This window comes from Bison bison, unplaced genomic scaffold (genome assembly GCF_000754665.1).
Source record: "Bison bison bison isolate TAMUID 2011002044 unplaced genomic scaffold, Bison_UMD1.0 scf7180017864490, whole genome shotgun sequence".
Lineage (NCBI taxonomy): Eukaryota > Metazoa > Chordata > Mammalia > Artiodactyla > Bovidae > Bison > Bison bison.
This window is the reverse complement of record NW_011495049.1, coordinates 6,524,381-6,534,886: the sequence shown is the minus strand read 5'-3', so window position 1 is coordinate 6,534,886 and position 10,506 is coordinate 6,524,381. Positions and strand designations below refer to the sequence as shown.

Sequence of the window (10,506 nt, the reverse complement as noted above, 5' to 3'; positions counted from 1 at the left end):
GCGGCGGTTGTCAGGGGTTACCGATGGCTTGCAGCTGTTCTCAGGGACGGCCAGTACCTGGGCGTGGTTGTCAGGGGTCACCTGTGGCAGAGATGTTTTCAGGGGTCACGGGAGGTTCCAGGAGGTGGTCCTGATGCCGGAGGAAGGTTAGCAGCAGCGGTTGCCTGCTGGCTTAGCCGCCGCAGGCTGCAGGGGCGAGGTGGGCGCGGGCGGTGGGGACCAGCTCTGCCGCAGTGCCCGCATCCCTGGAGCCGCCCTTTGACGCAGCGATGGGCGTCATTGCATCACACTCGCTATGGCGACCCGGTAGCCCCGAAAGCCCCTCTTCCCAGCCCTCTCCAGCTGCTTGCTCCCCTGTAGGCGTCCCTTTCTCTCTTCCCCAGCTCTGCTTTCTCAGGGACCCCTGGCAGTTCTCCAGGGGTGTAAGAAAGGGGAAATCTCCTTGGCAGGAGAGAGGGAGACAAACATCGCTTTCTGTCCCTCCTCTGCCACTCGCTTCCTGTGTAGTCTCCGAAAGCTTTATCTGACCTTCTCTGAGCGTCTTATCTGAACTTGAGCAAGTGTCTTGACATCCCTGGGTCTCATTATTCCTTCTGTAAAGCAGAACCTACCTCAAAGGTTTGTTTTGAAGCACCGCATACCCTTGCCTCAGCTATGGTATGTGTTAAGTGCTCTATATAAGCACTAGCATTTTCTTAAAATCTTTTAAAAATTTACGATTTATTTTATTTTTGGCCGTGCTGGGTCTTCATTGCTTTGCTGCTTTGCGAGGGCTTTCTCTAGTTGCAGTGAGCAGTGGCTTCTCTTGTTGCTGAGCGCAGGCTGTAGACACTATGGGGGCATCAGTAGTTACTGCAGACCCGCTCTTAAGCGTGCGGCCTCAGTTGTGGCACGTGGGTATAGCTGCTCCCAGGTATGTGGAATCTTCCCCAATCAGGGATTGAACCTGAATCCCCTGCACTAGCAGACGAATTCCCATCCACTGTGTCACCAGGGAAGTCCAGCATTAGCATTTTTTTTTAAATAAAAACTTTTGGCCGCACCACACAGCTTGCAGGATCTCAGTTTCCTGACCGGGGAGGGCATCCAGGCCACTGCAGTGAAAGTGTGGCATCCTAAGCACTAGATTACCAGAGAACTCCCTGTTTAGTTTCTCAGTGTACTGGGTTGGCCAAAAAGTTCATTTGGGTTTTTCAGTAAAGTAGAAAATCTGAATCCATTTTGTGGCCAACTCAGTATTTCTTTTGGTCAATTTTTAATTGAACTGTATTGCTGGTAGTGCTTTAGCGACCTAGACATGGCTCTGACCCTCTTTTACGAGGTTGATGGAAATGCTCCTTGTTACAGCTGTCAAATCCTTAAACAACATACCTATACTTCCACTTAGTTATTCCACTTGGAAGTTTTTATCCTAGAGGGATGATTCCAACAAGAAGTGATGGTAAGTAGAAGCAGAGGGGTGAGGCTGGTGATGATGGTGTGATGATCATCATTGTCATGGAAGTGTTGGTGGAGGTGATGAAGCAGCCTAATCTGAGAGCTGCTTAGAAGATAGAATCCACAGGACTTTCTGCTAGAAAGGACATAGGAAGTCAAAAAGAGGACAGTTCCAAGCCAGGGATTGCCAAAGGAATAGTGGCTCCCCTGGTGTGATTAATAGCCTGCAAGCTACAGCCCTGGTTTCTCTCTATTTAGCTCCGCTCTTTTCCATCAGCTGTGCTAAATCCTAAAACCTGTTCTGAGAATATAAGATAACAAGAAAGTATAGACTCTTCAGCATGAATGGGGACACGTAGGCCAGAGTCCTAAATCCTTTAACACATTGTCCGGAATCACTTCAGTTGTGTCCACCTCTTTGCAACCCTATGAACTGTAGCCCTCCAGGCTCCTCTGCCCATGGGATACCCAAGGCAACAGTACTGGAGTGGGTTGCCATGCCCTCCTCTAGGGATCTTCCCAACCCAGGGATCGAACCTGCGTCTTTAATGTCTCCTTCATTCGACAGCACCACCTGGGAAGCCCCTATAATACATCAGCAAAAGCCAAAATCTCATGTTTATAGTTGAATTTTAGTCTGTACTAAAAAATCTGCTCTTTAAATGTGCAGCATCTTCCTGAGCATAAAAAAGAACCATTAGGCAGCACCACAGACAGCAAAACAGGTGTCAATGCAGAGGCATACTCTTTCTATCAGAACCATGGACAGCAACACCAATGGGACCAGTTAAGCTACTGGAGCTTGCATCAACTAGGAGCCATGGGAGATGGTGTACGTAGGTGGTGTAAGCAACCAATGGACGTTTCTATGAGTGAGACTAAATGCTTGGTCCAGCTAGAGACAAATAGTTCCTGAAAATTAAGGCAAATGTCAGGCAGGGTGCATACAGCAAAGCTTTCGTTTCATCCTGGACCAGGAGTCTTCATGACTCAAATTCATGGATAGCAACATCAGGTCTGGTTTTCTCTTCTGGTCAAAATGCCTCCTGAATGTGGGCTAGAAGTCTGTGTGTTGAAACGTGGACAAGGTGTCAGAGAGTGCAATGTATGGTTCCTGAGGTGGATGGTTCACATAAAACACTCTCCTTAGAGGTTCCTACTCTTCTCACAAGGGGTGTTTGTCTGAATTGAATCTTCCTGCATCAGGAATCAAACCTAAGTCCGCTGCATGGGTAGCTGAGGTAGAGTCTCAACCACTGGGCCACCATGGGAAGTCCAGAAAGGAGTCATGATTGAGCAGATTAGCACAGTGCATGATCAGAGTTCAACTGTTCTGATTACCCTCTGAAGAACTGTACAGGTCATCCCAGAATTGTTCCAGCACAGGCTGGGAGGCTGGGGCAGTCACCCACCATTCTTCCTTCCCCCATTGTCAGGAGGTGTTTCTGAGGTATTAACTGTCTTATCCTTTGAGTTGTTCCTGTGCATGGCTCAGCAGATTCCCCTGATGCTTCACACAGCCCTCAGGTGGAGAAGCTGGCATTCAGAGGAGCTGCAACCATACTGGAAGCTGCTTACCACCCACAGCTGCAGGTGAGCTCCAAGGTGAGTCTAGGCAATATTAGGCATCAACAGTACCTGCTTCAGTTGGCCACTGCATCTCAAATACAGCCAGAAGTTTGTTGTGCAAACAGAACTTGGAAGAAACACAGGACTCATAAAGCTTATTATATCAGGAGATACTATACATGTCATACTATAAGTGTACTATCTGTAAAATAGGCATTCAAGTTAGCAACACGAAGCTCTCATCAACAAGCATTAATATTGTTCCCCTCTGGTGCACAATATGATGAAGGTCTGCAGTATAGACATCTGAACAGCTTATTCCTACTTGCCTGCATTTCGTGTCCATTGAAGATCTATGGAAGGTTTGTTCTACAGTCACTTGCGAGGCTCAGCACCAACATCTTGTGTCTGTAACATGAGAAACAAGAGGGTTCCCATTGTTACCACACTACCATGAGGGAAGAAATGACATGGAGAGCTCACTTCCCTTCTTCTGTGTTGGGTCCCAGGGCTTCACACAGTCATTTCTTCCCACAGCCCATTGGCCAGGACTAATCACATGCCCTGTCTAACTGGTGGGTGGGGTCGTTGGTGAATGGGAAACCTTTTGGCCACAGGTGTCTACTGCAGAATGTCAGTCTGGCACACCTGGACCAATGTACCTACGAAACATCACAGACAAAATTTACCGCTCCGTGTGCATATCTATAAATGTATTCTTCAAGGCAGAATGTAATACCTTTTTACTAACACATGACTAAAACCCAAAGTAGTACTCAATTCCCAATCACATATCTAATATAGCATGTTAAGTGAAAAAGAGAACTGTCTCTTTTTTTAGTATCCGGGCCTTGGAGAATGGTCCAGTGCCCTTAGTTGGGATTCCATTGACGTTTGCTCACTACCTCCCTGGGTGAGGTGCTCACCTCTCACTCCGTTCCCCCTACAGAATTAGTGACTGACACTCGAGAAATTTTCAAAAAGCTTATTCAGTCTTATTCTAGAGAAGCATGTTTTCTCACAGTTCTGGAGGCTGGAACTTCAAGATGAGGGTGCCAGTGTGTTCGATGGTCGGTTTCTGGTCAACCACCAGAAAGAGAGCTGTCTCTTTCTGGCTTGTAAATGACCACCTTCTCACCGTGTCCCTAGCTGGTAGGGAGGCAAAATAAGCTCTCCGGCATCTCTTTTTTCTTTCAGTTTTACTGAAGTGTAGTTGGTTTACAATGTTGTGTTGGTTTCTGCTATAACAGCAAAGTGATTCAGTTATACATATATACATTCTTTTTCATAGTCTTTCCTATTATGGTATATCATAGGATATTAAATGTTGTTCCCTGTGCCATACAGTAGGAGCTTGTTGTTTATCCATCCTATATATAATAGTTTGCATCTTCTAATCCCAAACTCCCAATCCTTCCCTACCCCACCCCCACCCACCTTGGCAACCACAAGCCTGTTTGCTATGTCTGTGTGAGTGTTTCTGTTTTGTAGGCTCGTTTGTGTCATACATTAGATTCCACAGATAAGTGATGTCATATGGTGTTTGTCTTTCTCTTTCTGACTTATTTCACTTAGTACGATAACCTCTTAAATCCATCCGTGTTGCTGTAAGTGGCACTATTTCATTCTTTTCTATGGCTGAGTGGTATTCCATCACACATCTTTATCCATTCCTCTGTCAGTGGGCGTTTTGTTGCTTCCATGTCTTGGCTCTTATGAAAGGTGCTGCTGTGAACATAGGGATGCACGTATCTTTTCCAATTATAGTGTTGTCTAGCTATAGGCCCAGGAGTGAGATTGCTGGATTATATGTCAACCAAGGGTTCCTTTGTTCTTTTAAAAACTTAACTTATTTGAATCAGGCTTTAGTTGCAGCACAGGGACCCTCTGTTTGTGGCTTGGAAGCTTAGTTGCTCTGCTGCATGTGGGCTCTTAGTTCCCCGAAACTGAAAAGTGAAAGTCGCTCAGTCGTGTCCAACTCTTTGTGACCCCTTGGACTATACAGTCCATGGAATTCTCTAGGCCAGAATATTGGAGTGGGTAGCCTTTCCCTTCTCCAGGGCATTTTCCCAACCCAGGGATTGAACCCAGGTCTCCCACATTGCAGGCAGATTCTTTACCAGCTGAGCTACTGGGGAAGCCCAGGGATCAAATCCATGTCCCCTGCATTGCAAGGCAGACTCTCAACCACTGGACTACCAGGAAAGTCCCTCCAGAGAGTTCCTTTTTAGTGGCTGAATAATATTCTTCTGTGTAAGAACTTCCTTTTTTAATATAGAATTTTATTTATTTATTTTTGGCTGTGCTGGGTCTTTGTTGCTGCATGGACTTTTCTCTAGAGAAAAGTGTCTGACTCTTTGCAATCCCATGGACTGCAGCACTCCAGGCCTCCCTGTGCCCCACCATCTCCCAGAGTTTGCCCAAGTTCATGTCCACTGCACCAGTAATGCCATCCAACCATCTTATCCTCTGTCACCCTCTTCTCCTTCTGCCTTCAATCTTTCCCAGCATCAGGGTCTTTTTCAATGAAAGTGAAAAGTGAAGTGAAAGTAAAGTCGCTCAGTCGTGTCTGACTCTTTGCGACCCCATGGACTGTAGCCTACCAGGCTCCTCTGTCCATGGGATTTTCCAGGCAAGAGTACTGGAGTAGATTGCCATTTCCTTCTCCAGAAGATCTTCCCGACCCAGGGATCGAACCCAGGTCTCCCACATTGTAGACAGACGCTTTACCATCTGAACCACCAGCGAAGTCCCTATGAGTCAGCTATTTGCGTCAGGTGACCAGAGCATTGGACCTTCAGCCTCAGCATCAGTCCTTCCAATGAGTATTCAGGACTGATTTCCTTTAAGATTGACTGGTTTGATCTTGCTGTTCAAGCAACTCTAAGGAGTCTTCTCCAGCACCACAGTTTGTAAGCCTCAATTCTTCAGCTCTCTGCCTTCTTTATGATCCAGTTCTCACAACCGTGTGTGACTGCTGGAGAGACCATAGCCTTGACTATGTGGACCTTTGTCGGCAGAGTGGCTTTTTAACACACTGTCTAGGTTTGTCATAGTTTTTCTGCCAAGAAGTAATCGTCTTTTAATTTCAAGACTGCTGTCACCATCTGCAGTGATTTTAGAGCCCACGAAGAGGAAATCTGTCACTGCTTCTACCTTTTCCCCTTCTATTTGCCATGAAGTAATGGGGCCGGATGCCATGATCATAGTTTTTTTAATATTTAGCTTTAAGCTGGCTTTTTCATCCTCCTCCTTCACCCTCATCAGGAGGTTCTTTAGTTCCTCTTCACTTTCTGCCATTAGAGTGATATCATCCACATGTCTGAGGTTGTTGATGTTTCTCCCGGCAATCTTGATTGCAGTTTATAACTCATCCGGCCTGGCATTTCGTGTGATGTGCTCTGTGTATAAGTTAAATAAACAGCCTGTTATACTCCTTTCTCAGTTCTGAACCAGTCAGTTGTTCCATACAGGGTTCTAACTGTTGCTTTTTGACCCACATATAGGAGACAGGTAAGATGGTCTGGTATTCCCGTCTCTTTACGAGTTTTCCACAGTTTGTTATGATCCACACAGTCAAAGGCTTTAGCATAGTTAATGAAACAGAGATAGATGTTTTTCTGGAATTCCCTTGCTTTCTCTGTTATCCAGTGAATGTTGGCAATTTGATCCCTGGTGCCTTTGCTTTTTCTAAACCCAGCTTGGACATCTGGAAGCTCTCAGTTCACGTAATGCTGAAGCCCAGCTTGAAGGATTTTGAGCAGAACCTTATTAGCTTGGGAGATGAGTGCAGTTATCTGGTGGTTTGAACATTCTTTAGTACTACCCTTCTTGGGAATTGGGATGAGGACTGACCTTTCCCAGTCCTGTGGCCACTGCTGGGTTTTCCAGATTTGCTGACTTATTGAGTGCAGCACGTTGATAGTCATCTTTTAGGATTTTAAATAGCGCTGCTGGAATCCCATGACTTCCACTAGCTTTATTGACAGCAGTGTTTCCTAAGGCTCACTTGACTTCGCACTCCAGAATGTCTGGCTCTGGGTGAGTGGCCACACCATCGTGGTTACCTGGGTCACTGAGATCTTTTTTGTATAGTTCTTCTGTATATTCTTTCCATCTCTTCTTGATCTCTTCTGCTTCTAATAGGTGTTTACTGTTTCTGTCCTTTTTGTGCCCATCTTTGGATGAAATTTTCCTTTGATATTTCCAATTTTCTTGAAGAGAAAGATACACCCAACTAAATGCAGAGTTCCAGAGAATAGCAAAGAGAGACAAGAAGGCCTTCTTCAATGAACAATGCAATGCAATAGAGGCAAACTACAGAAAGGGAAAGACTAGAGAGCTCTTAAAGTGACCGTTACCACCACCTAAATTCAATACATTTTTATCACCCTATAAAGAAAGTATATATCCACTAAGCAGCCACTTCCCATTTTCCCTGTTTTTAGACCCTGGCAACCACTAACCTCCTTTCTGTCTCTGAATTTGCCTATTCTGGACATTTAATATAAATGTAGTCATACAATTTGTGTCTAGCTTCTTTCATTTAGATAATGTTTTCAAGGCTTCTCCATCTTGTGGCATGTATCAGTATTCCCTTTTATGGCTAAATAATATTTCATTGTATAGATTACCACATTTATTTATGTATTCATCAGTTGATAGACACTTGGGTGTTTCTACTTTTATCTATTGTGAGTATTAAATAGTGCTGCAGTGCTATGAACATGTATACAAGTTCTTGAGTGAGCATGTTTTCAGGTCTCTTGAATATATACCTAGGAGCATTATTATATGGTATTTCTGCGTTTAATTGTTTGAGTATAACATGGTTAGGTAGCATCACTGACTCGATGGACATGAATCTGAGCAAACTCTGGGAGACAGTGGAGGACAGAGGAGCCTGGCATGCTACGGTCCATGAGGTCACAAAGAGTTGGACATGACCTAGTGATTGAACAACAAGAACAATCTAGTTATTCCAGCACCATTTATTGAAAAGATGTCTCTTCTCCATTGTATGGGCTTAGTACGCTTGTTGAAAATCAATTAACCGTAGAATATGGGTTTATTTCTGGACTCAGTTGGGTACCACTGATCTGTGTCTATCCTGAATGCCAGTCCCACGTTGTTTTGTTTACTGTTAATTTGTAGCAAGTTTTGACATTGAAATTGGGCAGAGAAGGCAACAGCACCCCACTCCAGTACTCTTGCCTGGAAAATCCCATGGACGGAGGAGCCTGGTAGGCTGCAGTCCATAGGGTCGCGAAGAGTCGGACATGACTGAGCGACTTCACTTTCACTTTTCACCTTCATGCATTAGAGAAGGATATGGCACCCCACTCCAGTGTTCTTGCCTGGAGAATCCCAGGAACAGGGAAGCCTGGTGGGCTGCCGTCTATGGGGTCACACAGAGTCAGACACGACTGAAGTGACTTAGCAGCTTGAAATTGGGAATTGTGAGTTCTCCAACTGTTCTTTTTCAAGCTTTTGTCTAATCAGGGTGTCTTTCAATTTCATATGAACTTTAGAATCAGCTTGTCAGATTCTCCAAGGAGTTAGCTAGGATTCTACTGATCATGAATAGGCTGAATCTGTAGATTAATTGGGGAAGTAATGCCATCTTAACAATAAGTCTTCCAAACCATGAATATGAAATATCATTCCATTTTTTAAACGTTTTAAAATTTTCTTTCCATGTTTTGTAGTTTAACAGCGTACAGGTCTTACACTCCCTTGGCTAAATGTATTCCTAATTATTTTATTTTTTTGATGCTATTGTAAATGGATTTCTTAATTTTTGTATTGTTTGTTGTAAGCAATACAACAAAAAAAATAGGAATACAACTAAGTTTTGTACTTTGACTTCGTGTCCTGCAACCTTGTTGCTTTTACAAGCTCTATTGGTTGTCTTTGTGTATATGTGTGTGTATTCTTCAGGGATTTTTAAAATATATAAAATCGTGTAATCTGTGAAAAGAGAATTTTACCTCTTCCTTTCGAATCTGAATGTCCTTTAGTTCTTTTTCTAGCCTAACTGCCCTGGCTAGAGCTTCAGACCAAAGCAGATTTCCCTGTCTTGTTCCCAATCTATTGATATACTCATGTGGGGTTCCCCCATACCCTCAATTGATTACTATGATGTATACTTTATTTTCAAATGTTGAACCATCCTTACATTCCTGGATAGTCTCATTTGCTCATGATAAATTTTCTAATTTTTCCTAGTTCCTCCTTATAGTTTCTAGTTCCTTTTTACAGTAATCTTCCAGAGAATAGCAAGGAGAGATCAGAAAGCCTTCTTAAGTGATCCATGCAAAGAACTACAGGGAAATAATAGAATGGGAAAGACTAGAGATCTCTTCAAAAAAATTGGAGATACCAAGGGAACATTTCACGTGAATTTCTTCCAATAGCCTTTCTTAATTCCTTCTGTATTTTCATTATCCTCCTTTTGAACTCAGTGTCTATTAAGCTTAAGAGGTCTGTTTCATTGTTCTTTCAGGGAAGTTCTCCTGATCTTTTATATTTGGGAAAGGTTCCTCTGCGTTTTCATTTTACTTATATTTCTCTTGCACTATGAGTTTAGGAAAAACAGTTATCTACTGTGGTCTTGGAGGTCTGTGTTTATGTGGGGACATCCCTGTGTAGCCTGCGTAGGTTTAATCTTTTGGGTGTGAGGGCTGTTTTGGTATGGATGGCTGCCACCTCTTAGTGTGGGCCAGCTGTTAATCCCCTTGACGGGAGGTGTGACTGTGTTGTGGTGAGCAGACCCTGCCCTGGTTGTGGAGCGGGGCCTTCTCTTTGCCCTGTAGTTGTCACTACCCTGCTAGGGGCAGGGTCTGCTCTTTAGTTGTTGGGGCAGACGTTCCCGATAGGCTTCTGAGCTGTGGTGTGGGGTAGACCGGACATTCCCACTGGGAGGGAGCCGCTGAGTATCCCTCTGCTGGAGCTGTTCCCTGGGGAGTGTGCTCTGTTGTGCCACCTTTCCCCCACAAAGTTCACTGTCGAGGGCACTGACCTCAGCTGTGGGTGTGTCAGCAATCAGCCCTGGTGTCTCTCAGTCTGCCAGGACTGCAGAAGTCCCACACCTGGAGCTGACGTGGGAGCGCACAGCTTAGATCCTGGCCTGGCCCAGCCCCCTCGTGCAGGCACCCGCAAAGCCCACAGCTTTGGGACGCCCACTCTGTTCGGATGTCCCTCAGGCTCTCTGTGTTCAGCTGTGCTTTCCACCCCACCTCTGCATGTGGGCAACCCGCTGGCATCTGCTCCCGAGGTGGGACCTGCAAGCCTGCCAGGGCGGGGCACACGCTCCCGGAGCCCAAGGCGCAGGGGGCTGACGTGTGGATGAAAAGGCTGTAATGGGCCCCTTAACACTGGAGCTTCACTTCTGTGGCAGCCAGGCTTGCACCCCTGGTTGCTTAGCTGTACCATACTCCAGTCCCTTCAGGGTGTCTCCAAGCAGCCAGCACCAGCCCTCTCCGCAGGCCTGTCAGATCG

The 10,506-nt window shown here is 45.2% G+C and overlaps 1 protein-coding gene across 1 annotated transcript in view; it reads right to left on the bottom strand.

The window, feature by feature from the left end:
• LOC105005410 (rRNA/tRNA 2'-O-methyltransferase fibrillarin-like protein 1) overlaps positions 1 to 243 on the bottom strand; it is a 1,300-nt gene extending 1,057 nt beyond the window's left edge. The window contains exon 1 of the mRNA XM_010863389.1: positions 165 to 243. Within this exon, the coding sequence (XP_010861691.1) occupies positions 165 to 243 (79 nt within the window). The remainder of the gene's footprint in view (positions 1 to 164) is intronic.
• Between the last annotated feature and the right edge of the window lie 10,263 nt (positions 244 to 10,506).